This window comes from Microtus pennsylvanicus, chromosome 20, assembly GCF_037038515.1.
Source record: "Microtus pennsylvanicus isolate mMicPen1 chromosome 20, mMicPen1.hap1, whole genome shotgun sequence".
NCBI lineage: Eukaryota > Metazoa > Chordata > Mammalia > Rodentia > Cricetidae > Microtus > Microtus pennsylvanicus.
In genome coordinates, this window is record NC_134598.1 from 34,915,405 (window position 1) to 34,933,423 (window position 18,019).

The window sequence follows — 18,019 nt, forward strand, 5'->3', positions numbered from 1 at the left end:
ACTTTTTTAAAAGATTTATTCATTATGTATACAGTGTTTTGCCTGCATGTCTGTTTGCAGGCCAGAAGAGGGCACCAGATCTCAATACAGATGGTTGTAAGCCACCATGTGGTTGTTGAGAATTGAACTCAGGACCTCTGAAAGATCAGGCAATGCTCTTAACTTCTAATCCATCTCTCCAAGCCTCAACCTTACTTTTGTGCAGGTCCCAGGTCAAGTTGCTAGGCTTGGTGGCAAGTGTCTTCACCTGCAGAGCTGTCCTGCTGGCTCTCAATTACATTTGGAATATTTGCATTCTCTATTTTCTTTTTTCTACTTACCCCTTTAAATTACTTAAAACTTTTATTTTTATGTGTGTGTGTGTGGGGAGGGTGGTGTGTTTGCTGGTGCCTGCAGTAATCAAAAGATTAGGGTATCAGATCCTCTGGAGCCAGAGGGACAGGCAGCTGTGAGTCCCCTAATATGGGTGCTGGGAACCAAACTACAAGAGGAGCAAGAACTCTTAACTGCTGAGCCATCCCCCTACCTCTAAAACTTGTTTTAAATAAAATCAGGTTTTAAAGTATCCAAAACTGCATTAAAACAAAGAGCCAAGGGCCTATCAGCAACTCTAGGAAACTGGCCTCCATGCAAGTACATCAGCTTGCTGATATGTGGCCGTTCTTCATATGTGACTGAGAATTTTTGACCTTCCTAAGCTTCACAACTCAAAATATATTTTTCAAGTACATTAAACACCACACATAGATGCAGTGTGGCAAACAACTAGTTCCTGGAAACAAATGAAAACTCTGAGAAAAGTGCTACAATGAAAAATTTATAACGCGAGCATGAGAATTCACTGAGTAGGAGTAAGCCAACCGTGGACTAGCGAAGGGGAGCAGTTGAGGAAGCAGGGAGGCATAAATAACAGAGCCAAGTAGACACTGACAACCATTGGATACAGCAGCAACCTGCTGTCCACCACACCTCAAGGGGAACATGAATGGGAAAATCCGAATTAGATATACTCTTTGTTGTTAACACCTATATCTATAAAGAAAGAATAAATGAAGCTGGGCCAGGTATCATAGGCCTGTAATTCTAGCTCCCTGGAGGCTAAGGCAGGAAGATAACACATTCAAGAACTGTCTTGACTACAGAGTGAATTCAAGGCCAGCTGGAAACTTAGTGAGACCTTGTCAAAAACAAACAGACAAAAAAACCAAAACCAAAAACAAGAGCCAGGTGGTGGTAGCACACACCATTAATCCCAGCACTAGGGAGGCTGAGGAAGGTGGATCTCTGAGTCTGAGGACAGTCTGTTCTACAGAGTGAGTTCCAGGCCAGCCAGGGCTACACAGAGAAACCCTGTCTTTAAAAACCAAACCAAATTCAAAGTTAAAAAGAAACTCATAGATATAGCTTAGTGGTAGAACTTTATATAGTGTTTGGGAGGTCCTGCGCACAATCCCCTGCACTGAAATAAAAAAACACCTAATACGAAACCCAACGCACACAAAGGCAAATACATAATTCATAAGCACAGTTCTTTCTGTTTTGGAGACAGGGCCTCACTATATAACCCAGGCAGAACTGTATCTCATGGGTAGCCCAGTTGTCCTTAAGTCTGCGACCTTCCTGTTCCCGCCTCTCAAGTCTGGAAGTACAGACTGTCAGGCAGGGAAACGTCTTAACTTTCTGTGTACCATGACTTGCTCTGAGGTCCCCAACTCAAGGCAACATGCAGAGGTTTAGGAGAAAAGCAAAATGATTGAAAACTCAGTCTTTATAGATTTTATAATTGGCATGAAAATATTTCCCAAATAGTATTCTTAGAGTTCAGTTCACTGACATTAGGAAAAAATAGTAATGTTTATATTTCTTAAAAATATGACAGAAAGTTGTCTTTCTGGATTCTCTGATATCAATTCATAGGCAACATTTGGCCACTAAGTTTTCTGTTTCAGGGAGAGCTCTTGTACTTCTACAAGATAGGAGAGAAGAGAGGGGCTATCACAGGTCACCCCAGGCCCATTTATTCCAGCTCATACTTCCTCCTCATGGATCTACTGCTCCTCAGAGGCTGGTGGCTTGCTTGTCATCAAACTGACATAGTAATCATTTAGTGAGCAGAAAACAGGAAGCTTATCAAATCACTGGATGTGTGGTTTCCCTTCTATAAGCAGCAGGAGATTGCCCTTTATTCTGCGAATCTTCCTATGTTAGAATAAACTGTCTGACATTTACTATTATACATATACATAGATATATTTACACACACACACACACACATATATTAAAACCTCAGGTATTACAAAAAGAAACACATATTCACACTTAGAAGTAACACACACTTGGCTGGCATCACCTCGAGCCACAACTCTGTCTTCTGGTCACACTGTTGAGTAATGAAAAGCAACCTATGCTGTAGCTTTCTAGACCACGGGAAGTCACATTGTACTCATATACTAAGGGTCTGGGTGTCAACCAGTCTTGACAATAACTCCACCTTGTTGCTATCTAAAGGGAACACTGCATCAGGCTCGCCTGCTTCCCCCGGTCCACGGGGCAGCACCTCTTTATGAACATCTTTAATCCGCACTTGGAGATGCTCTGCCCTTAGGTAATGGAAGGCCCGCTTCCCTAGGCCAACATTCACTGCTGGCAACGGCTACATCAGAACCACCAGAACCAGAGATTATTCAATTCACATTTTCAGCAAGCCAAAGAAAATAGAGCTTTGAACAGCCTAAGTGTCTGAAGAGGCTGTTTTGGCAAATACGGTTTCAAAAAGTACAAGTCATTAGCTTCCTTCATGTGGAAGCAGGACTTTCCCAATGCACAATTTATGACTGGCACAGGATTCACCAAGCTCTGCCAGTAAAAGGGGGAGAATTGTTGGAAAAGTGATCTATGGCCATGATTCCAGTTAAGTTATAAAAGCAATATGTAACGGAGCACAGCCCGGTGCCACACGGTTATGGTAACAAGCACTAAGTCACAATCAATTATCTGCCACATTTGGAACAAACCAGGATTACTCACTGAAAAATCTTGTATAAAACTTACTTTAAAAGGAAAAGAAAAAAATCAGAAAGTGCCTGCAGGTGTTCCAGGGACCTTTATTAATGTAAGGACCAAATCTGAGGATTAATGAATGAATCATAAATCATAAATCTAGAAGGGAGCTCAGGTCTCAGTTTATATGAGGAAAAGGGCCTTGAGGTGACAGATCTTGAACGTGTCCCACACAACTGAGACACAGCTAAGGAGCTTCGTATTTCAGGGGTTCCCAGGCTTCGAGGCACTCACCCTGTCTCTCAGAACAATTGCTTTCTGCAGTGGAAAGCACCCTATGTCTCCCAGATGAGCAACCAAAAAAGACATGGAGGCCAAAATGCAAGTTACGGCTTCCTGGTCTGCAGTGTGTTCGTGTGAAAGAAACAGAGACCACATTAGCTTCTGTTCAAAGACATTTATATTAATTAATGTAAACTATAAGGTTTAAAGTGGGTTTGCGAAATTTGACAGGTGAGAAAGGGCATCTCAAAGCAAGACATCCCTGAGGACAGTTGGGACTTAGGAACTGAGACAGCTTTCTTGGTACCTTAAGGAGGAAGCCCCAAAAGGTTATAGTGCATCTCAGAGGGAGTCTGAAAACAAGATGATATTTTTGTAATCTATAGGACTTTCCCAGAGTGAAGTGAACGATCACCATATGGGTAGCCTACAAATTCAAGCCTTTTATACTAGAAAAAGACACTAAGGAGGCTTGAAAAGGACTCTGTCTAATTGAGAGGATGAGATGACTCTAAACAATTCGGGAAGGAAGCAGAAGAGATAACACAGCCACCGCAAGTATCAAGATGCCGCTGAGTGTGACTGTCCACTGTGGCTAAAGATAGCTCAGCACAGGAGGAACTGACTTCTGAGTCAACACAATGGCACTTAAGAAGGAAGGAATGTCAGTACTGGGCAGAGGAGGGGAGGCTTGGTGAATCCACCGACTCCCTTTTGAGAGTATAATTTATACTATTGATGTAAACATACAGCTTCACGGCTTCACACTCCTGCATACAGCAGATGGCACACTACTCAAGACCGTATCTACATACAGCTTTACGGCTTACACTCCTGCATACAGCAGATGGCACACTACTCAAGACCATATCTACATACAGCTTCACAGCATAACACTCCCGCGTACAGCAGATGGCACACTACTCAAGACCGTATCTACATACAGCTTTACGGCTTACACTCCTGCATACAGCGGATGGCACACTACTCAAGACCCTATCTACATACAGCTTTACGGCATAACACTCCTGCGTACAGCAGATGGCACACTACTCAAGACCATATCTACATACAGCTTTACGGCATAACACTCCTGCGTACAGCAGATGGCACACTACTCAAGACCGTATCTACATACAGCTTTACGGCTTAACACTCCTGCGTACAGCAGATGGCACACTACTCAAGATGGTATCTACATACAGCTTCACAGCATAACACTCCCGCGTACAGCGGATGGCACACTACTCAAGACCGTATCTACATACAGCTTCACGGCTTACACTCCTGCATACAGCGGATGGCACACTACTCAAGACTGTGTCTACATACACTTTCATGCCTTATAGTACTGCACAGCGGATGGAACATTATTCAAACTGTGTCTATATACAAGTAAAATCCTCTGGATAAGTTTCTCTGCCATTAACAGTCCTAGGAAATCAAAGGAAGCATTAGTGACCCTCTGAAATTGAAAAAAAATCGGGCATTTAATAAAACTGCTGCACTTTTGGGCAAGGTAAAGTACTTTTCACAATGAAGGAACGTTCTAGAATTAGCTAGATTAGGCTGCTTTTGGGGATGGCAGTGAAGTATGTTTATCATCTTAGCTGTAGCCCACTGAACCCTGCTTATTTTCACACCCAAGGAACTGAACCAACTGAAGAGAGTATCCAACTGACCAGAAGGCTAAGACAGAACAGGAAGGCATCTTATCACCCTGGGTGACTAATCTAATCATCTAAACAATTCCTCTCCTGTCAATGAAAGGCTGAATGAGCAGATGATTGGGTCTCTAACGAATCTACTGCCAGGCATGTTCTAAAGCAGATGGTAATGTCACCATGCTCCCCCAGCTCTCACAACAGATTTGAGGAACACCACAAAGTGTTTACATATAGATTAATAATTGGATTCCCAAGATTGGTGCTAACCTTGAGAGACAGCTTCCCTTGTCCTATGAAGCATTTAAAACCAACAACTTGGAGAAATAGGAGCTAACTCTGCACTTGCTCAGAGAACAGACAGGAAGCCTCACAGTGTCACTATGATGAAGACCATGGCACAGAGCACCTTGGGGAGGAAAGGGTTTATTTTAGCTGACAACTCTCAGGTCCCACCCCATCGCTTAGGAAGCTGGGTTTTTTTTGTTTTTTTGTTTTTTTTTTTTTTGGTTTTTCGAGACAGGGTTTCTCTGTAGCTTTGGAGCCTGTCCTGGAACTCGCTTTGTAGACCAGGCTGGCCTCGAACTCACAGAGATCCGCCTGCCTCTGCCTCCCGAGTGCTGAGATTAAAGGCCTGCGCCACCACCGCCTGGCTCGCTTAGGAAGCTGGGTAGGGACTGGAGGAGGGAACCTGAAGGCAGGAACTGAAAGAGCCCATGGGCGAATGCTACTTCTCAGCCTGCTCCCCATGGCTGGCTCGGTCTGCTTTCTTACACTACCTAGGCCCACTTGCCCAGGGGATGGTACCACCCTCCGTGGGCTGGGGCCTTCCATGTCAATCATTAATCAAGAAAATGCCTACCAGACTTGCTTATAGGACACGTTAATGGATGCTTTTATTCAATTGAGAGTTCCTTCCCCAAATGACCCTAGCTTGTATCAAGTTGACAAAAAATTTAGCAAGTACCAGGGATGAAGTGAACACAAAGATTACTCAAGGCTGTTTTTCCTCATACAGTTCCCCCTTTGACTGGTAATATATATATTGTCTGGTGATAATATATTTATTGGTGATGATATATATATATGTATATATATATATTATATATTCTATGAATATATATATTCATAGAAAAAGGCATGAAATAACAAACTCCATAATGGATATAGAAAAAATGGCTGGATAAGTTAAGGAAGATAATGTTTTAGCTTTATGAGCTGGGACATTCAGAATCTGGGATTCGAGACAAGTAGAATTTGAAAGCAGTAATTAAGACAAGCAGACTCTAGGCTCGGCCTGGAAAAGCACTGTGCTTGTGTGAGGAAGGATTGTGGTTTGGTTTGAATGGAGAATGGAATTCAGGACAGGGAGCACTAGGAAATAAAAGTTGGGTAATAAGAGTCTGGGATACAGGTTGGCACAATGAACTAAAAACAATAAAATTAAATTTAACTTGGATGGACTTCTAGTTTGGGATGGCAGGGTAGAGATATTGTTTCTCCCCTTCTTCTTGAAAACCACCCCCAAACAATCAGAAAACCACCTCTAACTTCAGTGACTAAGAGGCATGTAAGAACCACAGTGCCTGAAAATTAAAAGCAGGGACAAGAATGGCTGATGAGTTAGTACGACAGATGAAGGCCAAGCCCACGCGTCCCGAGAGGGAGATACCAGAAGGGAACAGTGCTTCCGGAGCCTATCCAGAATACCTGTACCAGAGGCTCGGGGAAGGCAGGAGCTCAATACAGGGACAAATCAGACTGGTCCCCTGCTACGTTCAGGCACAGAAGCAAAAGAGATGGTACAGAGTTAAGTCAAACACTTCTAGAGAGTTATGTTTGTTTCTTTCTTCCTTAAAAAAAATATTTTTTAAAAAATATTTTAACTAAAAATTTATAATGTCATTAACAAAAAGATTTTAAAATACTTTAAAGACCATTTAAAAAACACATATGGTCTGGCTATAACTTCCACACCTAGAGATTCCAATTCTGTGGGTGGAGCCAAGGACACTGGATGCTATCTAGTACTAAATGAAAAGTTTCAGGAAACCCAAGTCCATGGTCTCATTTCTTGTTCTTTTTGCTTTTTCAAGACAGGGTTTCTCTTTTCTCTACATAACCGACCTGGCTATCCTGGTACTCAGAGATCCTCCTGCTTCTGCCTCCTGAGTGCTAGGATTAAAGGCGTGCACCACCACCATCTAACCATTTTCTCATTTTTATGTTGGTTAGGTGAGAAGACACTGACATAAAGAGCTTTTTTTTTACATGTCATTCTGAAGGCTTTTCCTTCTTGTTCTGAGAGGCATACAGTTTTTAAGAATTTATCTCAAATGTCGTCTTTCCTGTTCATTATTCATGTTTAAGCTGAACTCTTCCTTGCTCTTATTAAAAATTTATAATTCTTTTTTAATCCAGAAAAGTGTCTTACTACAAAGTGTTCTCATACTTATCATTTGCCATTATTGCTATGGTGTTTTTCTAAATTTATTTTACATCTCTATCGCGGCTTCCCCTCCCCACCACGGCCTCCCCTCTGCCTCCCGCCCAATCCACTCCCCGTCTGTGTCTATTCACAAAGGGCAGGCCTCCCGTGGGTGTCAACAGGGCATAACAAGTTGCGTGTATTAAGGCTGGGCAAGGCGACCCAGTATGAGGAGTAGACTCCCCAAAGCCAGCAAGAGCCAGAGCTGGCCCCTGCTCCCACCGTTAGGAGGCTCACGAGAAGAGGAAGTTACACAGCTGTCACTATTATTTTACGTAGCCAAGACAGCTGTGCTCTTTTTTTTATCACTGATAAATGAACATCAAAATGGAATATATTTTGAAAGCATATTTACACTAGCATAAGAGAATCAAACTCAAAGGAACAGCCCTCTTTCATATTTCTGATACAGCCAAGATTTCAAATAAGATAATAACAATAGTGGCACAAATCTACACTGAACTGTTAACCTATGTCAACCTCAAGTGTAATGAATTTTAAACTTTAAACGTATTTCCTTTTATTTTATAAGCATTAGCATGCACATCTGTATGAGAGTGTCGGATCTGCTACAACTGGAGTCAGACAGTTGTGAGCTGTCATATGGGTGCTGGGAATTGAACCGGCGTCCTCTGGAAAAGCAGTCAGTGCTGGTACCCACTGAGCCATCTGTCTGGCCCTGTGTAATCGATTTTAATGAGAAAGACTAGACCTCTGGTTTCTTTCTTATGAGTGCATCATTAAATAGGAAAGAAGCAAGAGACTAGAAAACTTGGTCATTCAGATTAGCAGTTTTCTCAGATTGAAAAAAATAACGGCAAAATCTCCAGGGTTAGACAGAGAAGACAGAGCAAAGCTTACCACTTGAACCATCTTGAGGTATCTGGCATATCGTGGATCCCTGGCTACAGTTACGACATTTTCTGATGGAACTTCACTTTCCTGTGGTCTGGAGTCTTGTGCGCTGTCCTGCTGAAGAGAGTTTATGTAAATCTTTAAACAGTTCACAGAAAGCATCTACCACGTTTCTTAAAAGGGATGTTTATTTTTATAATTATAAGGCAATAAATACTTAAAAATTGTATTCTTATATTTAAATACCAATAATTTAATTATTGATATGTTTCTAAATACCTATACATACTTATAAGCTAAGCTTAATATCAATAATACATTGTTCCTTAAAATGCAGATGTATTCTTGGCATCAGAATTTTAGTTTTCCTTTGTTTACCCTATGAAACAGGATGGGCGGGCATGTCAGCAAGCCAGTGAAGCAGTTTGTCACCTGCTCAACCAATGGACAGTGAACTACTGTTCTGGGTGTCTACCAGCTGTCCTATCGCCCCTCGCTTGTTAAATCACCATATCCTAAATGGACACAGTGGTGCTCGGAGGTTTCTCGGAGAAAACGAGGCTCTCTGGTTTTGCACGTTTCATATGTTCGTGAGCTGTTATTAATGGTGACAAAGTCAACAGCACGGCTAAACTAAACACGAGTCCCAGTGACAAAGACTGAGGACGGTGTTTTTGAACAATGGCAGTCGTGACATGGCACAACTGTGTCACCAGAAGTTCCGGCGCAGTTAAGACTCGCTGCACGCGGCAGCTGGCTTCCCTACCCATCTGAGCACTCAGAGTAAACGTATTTTGTGACGCCCAGCCAGCACCAGCATAGCTGCTACGAGGAACTTCTGCCGCAGGCGTCATTAGCTTTACGTCAATGTATCTGCGCTAAAAGGTGAACAAATTACTATTTTATATATTGTTAGTCTTAGACACATAGAGGTGGCGCACGCCTTTAAAACCAGCACTCAGGAGGCAGAGGCAGGAGGATCACTGTGAGTTTGAGGCCAGCCTGGTCTGTAGAGTGAGTTCCAGGTCAACCAAGACTACATACGGAAACCCTGTCTGGAAAAAATAACAAACAAAACAAAACAAAAATCTTCAGTCTTTAGAAAACTAACCATAAATTATGTTTACAACTGGTGTTTTTTAATATAATTTATTTGTAAGCCAAATCTTTAAAAAGAAAAAAAAAGGAACTCTGAAGTAATAAAATAAATATAAATTCTTTTGGTTTCTTCCACTATGTGATATTGTTAAATGTTACAAAAGCAATTGACAATATGTATGAATATATACATTCCTCTGCAAAACAAACACATAAGTCCAAACAAAAAGACTCCAGCATGTTTTTAAGACTTTAATGCACAGCCCATCGGAAGCCTGCAGGAGCAACGACTTCAGCTGCCCCCTTGTCCCCAACCAGGGCCTCCTGCTTTAATTAGCACTGTCGTGCCCTTACTATATGAATGGCCTATTAAGCCTCATGATCCTTTCTCTCAACTGTCCTTCATTTCATTCTCAAATCGACCTTAATCTGAATAACTGATACCCTGCTGTGACCAGTGATAGGATCTGAGCCTGAAATCAAAGCTGCACAGAAATCAGTATAGAAACCACAGGGTTTTGACTCAGTTTAGAAACAGTAATAAAGGGATGTTTTCGATTCTGTTACTGTTTTGTGCTGAGGCAGGGTCTCAGGTAGCCTAGATTGGCCTTCAATTCACTACAGAGCCAAGAATGACCTTGAACTCCTGATATTCCCCAGCCTCCACCTCTCAGGTACCGGGATAGCCGAGTTGACTACAAAATCCATGGAAATCTGCATAAAGCAATATTTAAAACCCTTTCAAGGCATTTTATATAAAAATATACTAGTAAATGCTAACGAAGACAGAATGAGAAGTTGATCTGAATGCTTGCATGCTTGTGAGTCATGTTGTTAGGTTGACCAGATGTCATCACAGCTTTATAAACGCAGGAAGCCACAGAACTGCCCCGTACTCTAGAAGAATTTATTTACAGCTCAAAAACTGTCAGACACATATCAGGCAATTCTGAGTCTGCAAAGCAAACTAAGAAATTCAGGTTTGATTAACAGTAATAGGTATCTGGGGATCTGTGTAGGGGGCTGGCTGTAGGACCCCAAGATCTTGAAATCTGCGGCTGCTAGAGTATCCTATATAGAGGCGCACTGTGTCCGAATTTAACGCATGCTATAGTGTGTTTTAGGCTATCCTAGATTACTTGTAATACCGCTTACAATGTAAGCAGCCTATTAAGGAATAATGACGAGGAAAGAAGTCCATCTACATTGAGCAGAGATGCAAACATTTTTTCCTGAATATTCTTAATGTGTGTCTAGGCGAATCCCGAGATGAAGATCGGGCACAGATCAACTAACTATACTTGGGTCATAGGGCTCTTCTGGGATTAAATATATTCAGTTATTAAAAAATAGAAGTATATGTGTGCTGACACACAGCAGGCTTCCCTTGTCAGCTGCTAACCTTATTAACAACACCATTATGACCTAAAAACACTGTGAGACTATTTCTAGGCAGAGATGCAAAATTCACTTACACAGGATGCCTACTCCGTTAGTATTACTTTAGTGGGTCACCATTTTGGTGATTGTTTTATTTCATATTTCAGTACCTCTCTGAGATGTGCATATAATGGCGATTTCTAGACTGTAACAAACTTGGAAGGTAGAGAAGCATGAAGGAATGTCAGCCGGAAAGCCAATGCGCAGCAGCTCTTACTATGGGGTGTAAGTGGCTCTCATTAGAATACCAATCAGACAAAACAATTCCAACCACACTTTCTCAGTCCATTGAGATATACAGACTGGGTCTTGTTAACTTTGGTGTGATATTTATATACAATAAAGGTTTAATAACATTAAAAACAGAGTATCTAGCGCCTTTTCCTCAAAAATGTGTTCTATAGCTTCAGGTTTTGTGATCTGACTACTAAGAGTCTCACGCCCACTGACATCTGCTAAGGTCTATGCACAGGGCTCCGGCTCAACCGAGACGTCCCACGTGCCCTGCAAACCCCTCTTACCTGCGGCTGCTCTGAAGGGCTCTCAGAATGTGACCCGCTTGGGACGGCAGTGACACCTGCAGGAGACACCTCAACCGTGACGTCCTCGAGGCCTGGGATAGATGACAGCTGAGAAACGTAAATTAGTGTTGGCACAGGAAGATCATTCCAGGGGCACAAAACATACTTTACCTGCGGGTTCTTACTTAGCTCCCTTAAATCTACAAAATTACATAGGTTCAGAATTTTCATCCTTAATCTCCATGTCATAAACTAAAAGTGAAAGACATTCACAACACTTTTGAATATTTTTTCAAAAGTTTAGTTTAATTAATAGCCCCTTTCCCTATAAATTGTTGTTAAGACGAGAGTAGTTTAGCTGGGAGTCTGACTGACCAAGTGTGCTGCACCACTAATATACTATTTGAGCCTCCGGCCCACCTTCCTTATACCCCATTTTTTATTGTCTGTTAACAAGAATGAAGAGATTTTCCTTATAAAATTATTTTTGAAGCATTTTTATTAAAAATGGCTTGCTAAAGAAAAGTACTCTGCCGTACACAGTGTGTGTGCACACATGGTGTATGCACGTGTGTGTATATGTATACCTGCGTGTGAGTTAGCAAGCGTGTGTGTGCGCGTGCGTGCATGTGCGTGCTTGTGTGTGTGTGTGTGTGTACGCATGTGTGAATGCGTGTACCAGTGCATGTGCTGGAGTCTCCCTCCCTGGCCCTTCACCAGCTTCTCAGAAAGGGTCTCTGGCGGACTCTGGAGCTCCTCCATGGCTGGATTGGCTGGATCCTCCTTTCTCCCATCTGAACTCGGGTCCTCAAGATCGTGAGCAAGCCCTTCATCGAGCCTCCACCCAGTCCTCTAGCGCATCTGAAGACTAGTGATGTGAGATGTGTCTTTACACTTTTAATATATGACACAGCTCGTCTTCTCTCTGTGAACGTTTACCGTCGAATGTTACTAAAGTATGCTTTCTAAATTTACAACAAACGGACATACTGTCAACGTTCCAGACTAGAATGCATTTTAAAATAAAAAAGAATTTGGGGTTAGATTTTACCCTGGTGATAATGATATGTGTCTGTCAAAGCTTGCTGGCTGTGAGGATCATACGATAGCCAGGGACATGCTAAGGTTAACTTGTCCATAAGGAAATGTAACCTGTGTGTTTGGATGGCAGCACCTGAAAATTCGCCAACCATTAAATAGGACATGGTCCTGAGACAGGGTGTAAGAATCACTGCACACAGTAGGACACGGTCCTGAGTCAGGGTGTAAGAATCACTGCACACAGTAGGACACAGTGCTGAGACAGGGTGTAAGAATCACTGCACACAGTAGGACACGGTCCTGAGTCAGGGTGTAAGAATCACTGCACACAGTAGGACACAGTGCTGAGACATGGTGTAAGAATCACTGCACACAGTAGGACACAGTGCTGAGACAGGGTGTAAGAATCACTGCACACAGTAGGACACAGTGCTGAAACATGGTGTAAGAATCACTGCACACAGTAGGACACGGTCCTGAGTCAGGGTGTAAGAATCACTGCACACAGTAGGACACGGTCCTGAGTCAGGGTGTAAGAATCACTGCACACAGTAGGACACGGTCCTGAGTCAGGGTGTAAGAATCACTGCACACAGTAGGACACGGTCCTGAGTCAGGGTGTAAGAATCACTGCACACAGTAGGACACGGTCCTAAGACAGGGTGTAAGAATCACTGCACACAGTAGGACACAGTGCTGAGACAGGGTGTAAGAATCACTGCACACAGTAGGACACAGTGCTGAGACAGGGTGTAAGAATCACTGCACACAGTAGGACACAGTGCTGAGACAGGGTGTAAGAATCACTGCACACAGTATCTCAAGCAGCACAAGTCACTGACAGGTGTTGACAGAAGACAGTGCTTAGCAAAGAGGCTGCTGCCCCACAGTCAGGAGTTGGTGAGTTGGTGTCCTTGTGACTGACAGAATAGCCCCAGCATGCTCAAGGCCACATATTCTAATGTCTAAGCCAGAGAAATGTTCTCAGGCAGCAACACTTGTTGAAGTCCATAGAGGGCAGAGAAAGTACACCCCACACCTTTACTGCCTTATTCTAATGTGAAAGCAAAATTTCCAACTTAAATATTTAGTAAACATTTTGATCAATTAAAAAGTTAAATTCACTTTTGAATTGATCCATAAAAAGACAGACACTGAAGACTTTTATGGAGTGGAAAATAAAATCACAAAAATACAGTAGTTTCTCCCATATTTCATAAACAGGAAAAACATGGAGATCACTACAAATTAAAACAAGTTAAAGCCGAATCTGTCAGTTATTTATCAAATCTGTAGGCTTCAGATAAAAATTATTTTTCGCAGATAACATGGGATCTTTTGTTTGTTGTTTTGTTTATTTCATTTTTTTTTTAAAGAGCCTGCCTGTCTCTGTATAGATCAGGCTGGCATCAAACCCATTATCCTCCTGCATCAGCCTCCTGAGTACTGGGATTATCAGCATGGACTACTGTACCTAGCTTCTTGGCAATTCATGATTTCAAATTGATATTCTTCATTAACTTTCAAGATATTTACATATGAAAATATTAGGCAATGTTTATAAATTTTGCCTGGGAGGCATTTAAGTTTTATTCTATTTTATTATTGTGCTACTATTAAAATGAAAATAATTTTGAGTTTCCATTACGTAATGTGAATCATATAATAGCTTAATTTGATAATATGATGCTTCTATTGTACTTTTACTTGGCATAATAAAGGAACTCTCAATCCACGAGCATTCTGACAAGACTAGGTTAATGTTTATTTAACACCATTCATTGTCTTGCAATTATAATACAGTTTTTTAATGTACTACACTATATCACTTCACAGATAGGGGTCAGGTTGACTCCACTCCCAAACACATTCTAAATATAACTAAGAAAGATGGTGTGCATGTGGAAAGTTCATTCTGTGTTTAGAAATACAAACCTTTGCGTCTAAAATGTTGAGAGTTGTTTCGATTTGTTGAATTCGAAGAGAAAGGTCTGCCAGTTTCTAGAAAAAATCAGAGACATAATAACAATATTTGATGAACATGCTGAAGAGAACAATGAAAGGCAGATCTGAAATTTATAAAACACATGATTTAACTATTTCTCACATACTACTGTTTTCACAAGGGCAGAATGAGAACACTGTATTACTGGAATGTGTCACAGAGTTTCTACATAGTCACTGATAAAAATGTTCGCCTTTCAGCTTTCTTAAATTCATTACCAGAGCACTAAACCAACATACAGACTCCACCCAGGCCAGTCTTCCATTCACTGGACCCAGAACAGAGCCAGAAATGTAACAGTAGCTCAATAACTCCTTGCAAACGAATGGATTTTCCATAGGAAACAAGAGAAAGAATAAAAATGAGTCTAAAGCAGCCTCACGTAGGATCTGCCCATGGAAATTACTTAGGCGAATAAGCAAATACAATTCAGTCCAAATTCAAGCCTCTCAGGTTTGAAAAGCAATAGGGGGAGGGGCTGAAAGGGAAGCTGAACGATTCATTTTAGAATGAATTAAGAGAGAAAAAGGGTTCCAAAGAAGCAAAAAGAAACACCTACTATCAAAACCCAACATAAACCAGAACAAAGCCCAACATGTCCTAACTACTTTATAGAATTAAGTTATCCATATGGCCCTAGGGAGAAGGTTCGGGGGAGAAAGCACTTGCCACTCCAGGGTGCCAACTTCTGTCTGCATGCCAGCACCCAGCACCCACATGAAGGCCAGGCAGGCAGGGTGGCCCACCTGCAATCCCAGCACACGGGAGGTAGGAACTGGATTTCCAGAGCAAGGTGGATAGTAGGAACAACTGAACTAGTGAGCATTGGCTTCGACTGGAGACCCTGCCTCAAGAAATAGAGAGTGACGGAGGAAAAGATCTGATGTCAAACTCTGGACTCCATGTGCTTGCAAACCTGTACACACATGTACCCATACAAAGGCATGCACATACACCACAATACGATTATTCACTACACACATACACTTTCACAAATAAAAGTTAGCATAATGATGTACAACCCAGAAAAGCATTTACTGAACACCTTGGTTCTAGACATTATCATATTTTAGTTACACATCCCAAGAAGGCTAGCCAGTTCACTCCATGGCAGAGAGGCACCATTTTGTTTGCTACCTGGGAGAATATAAAAATCCTTATTAAAAGCAGAGCTTTAATGCCCCGAGGTCATTTTGCCCACAATTAGGAGTAAAACATTGACCACTGATATAGATCACTCAGTGCATTCTGGGGTGCCTGGTTGTTTTAAAGCAGGATCTACCACCGCTGCCTATGCGGGTATCACACTTGGGCTCATAGCAGCCTCCTGCCTCAGCCACTCAAACAGCTGGAATGACAGGATATATTACTGCACCTGAATCTATCATCTGAAATTTAAATAAAAGCTGCTTTCTTTTTATTTTACCTATTACTGTATTTTGTCTCTTTCATCTTTGCAAGCTAGGATGAAGATAGATAATATCCCAGGGAATGACAATGAAAGCCGGTGTGGAGGCTGAAGCAACAACACCAGAGGACATAATGGAAAAAGCTGCTTTTGGATTAGCAATTGCTCTGCTAACCTAGATCCGCAAGCCCGGCACATGAGTGAGAAAATACTTGATTATTATTGAACTCACACCCTTTTCCCATACAGATGCACAACGAACCACTACCAAGTCCTTGCTTTTACTTGTTATTAAGGATAAAATTTACTTTAAATTATGGGTATGTGTCTGTGAGTATGTGAACCTGAGTGCAGGTACCATGGAGACCAGAGGAGGGCGTCAGGTCTCCTGGAGTTGGAGTTACAGGCAGTTGTGAATGACCCAGTATAGGTGCTGGAAACCAACCCTGGGGCCTCTGTAAGAGGAGCACATGCTTTTAACCACTGAGTCATCTGTCCAACCTCAGGACATGATCATTTGGAAATTGCACACACATAAGCCAATTTCTGGTTCTGGTTTCATTGTTTTAGAGAGGGTCTCGCTGTGGAGCTCGGGTCGGCTTCAAACATTCAGTCTAGTCCAAGCCAGCCCCAAACTGTCAGCACTCCTGTCTCGTCTCCCAAGGGCTCAGATTAAAGGCCTGCGATCCTTGGATAAGCTTAACTGCAATGGCATCAGCGCTAAGTGTAACTTTGAGATTTGTTCACAATAAGCTGTTATGTAAACATAAATACAGTTATAAAACATGTCATGCTATCCAAATTATAGGCGCATTCCTGAGAATCATGGAAATTCAATTTTGGCAAATTCAATAAGTCTTTTAATTCACTAGAGAAGAAATCTTACAACAAATTAATTTGTAAAATGATAAATTCCATATGTGAAAAATGAGCATATTGGTTTAAATAAAGTGAACATAAAAAGAAAAATGAGTTCGAAATTTACTACTTTATGCATGTATGTGCACATACATGTTAATGTGTGTGAGAGAGCACGTACATGTGTGTCTATGTGGAGGCCAGAGGTCCACACCGGCATCTTCCTTAACTGATGTCTATGTTTTGGGACAGGGTGTTTCTCTGCACTGGAGCTCTCTCTCAGTTAGATGGGCTGGTGAGCACGTCCCAGGAACCCTCCTGCCTGCCCTCCCAACACCCGTGTTAGACATGCTCCTCCTGCCTCCCGACACCTGTGTTAGACATGCTCCTTCATCCTTGACTCTTACATGGGCTCTGAGACATCAACTCAGGTCTTCATGCTTTCACGAGAAGCATTTTAGTGACTAAGTCATTGCTCCAGTTCCCCAAATTAATTTTTATGTTTTAACCTACCCCCATGAAAACACACCTTTAAATAAATTTAATATTGTAAATGTTGGAGCAGTTGTGTGTGAGATACTACTGTCTGCAACACGTCATTTAAACACTCACACGGAGACTATGACGTAGGAAGGACTTTGCGTGCTTTTAGAGAGAAAAAGAGTGAGACTTCACACAGGTGAAATAACCGGAACCCAAACACTTCAAATCCCAGCTGACAGAGTTTGCTGCCACAGGATGGTAGATCCCGGGCCCACAGCCTGCTTTCATTACCCAGAGTTAGTAAACAGCTGACCGACCAGCTTCTCAGCAAGTTCTGGATTACACAGACTGGAAATCAGTCTGGCTGATTTTCTGACTTGGAACATTTACCAAGGTGGATGGCATTCACCTGCAATTACTATTTTTAAATCAGTATTAAATATCTCATGATCAGACTATACACCTAACTCGTCACTGAGTATGGAGTGGAGATTTACACAGGGCAGACTGAGGATGGGAAGGCGGATCTTAGCAATTAGCCGAGTAGAGCTGTTTGGAAATCTACCTACTGGACAGAGTGAGGTTTTAGGGAAATGATCATTTCAGAGCAATAATTTCCCCATCACTGTATGACAGACTATTTTGGTGCCACCATCCTCTCATTCGGAGCCCATTTGATCTACTCGCACCTCAGAAGGCATAAATGATTTATCTTGCAAGACATGAAAGACACTGAGAAAAACATCAATACCTGTTAGCTTACCATCATTTATCTAGATACCCTAGAGAGTTGTGGGGAACAGTAGTCTTTGCCTTGCTATGGCTACTACCACCTATGGCAAAGCTAGATAAATCAATGCAAACATAATTTCAAGA

General features: G+C 41.9%; 1 protein-coding gene across 2 annotated transcripts in view; it reads right to left on the reverse strand.

Moving 5' to 3' along the window:
• Positions 1 to 18,019, reverse strand: part of Washc3 (WASH complex subunit 3) — a 34,776-nt gene that overhangs the window by 12,954 nt on the left and 3,803 nt on the right. Inside the window, exons 3-5 of one of the 2 annotated variants that reach the window (XM_075954441.1) lie at positions 14,325 to 14,390; positions 11,349 to 11,456; positions 8,296 to 8,403 (exon numbers count right to left, since the gene is read on the reverse strand). In XM_075954441.1, the coding sequence (XP_075810556.1) occupies positions 8,296 to 8,403; positions 11,349 to 11,456; positions 14,325 to 14,390 (282 nt within the window). Of the gene's footprint in view, positions 1 to 8,295; positions 8,407 to 11,348; positions 11,457 to 14,324; positions 14,391 to 18,019 lie in introns of both variants that reach the window. The other variant, XM_075954440.1, reaches the window with a different exon arrangement.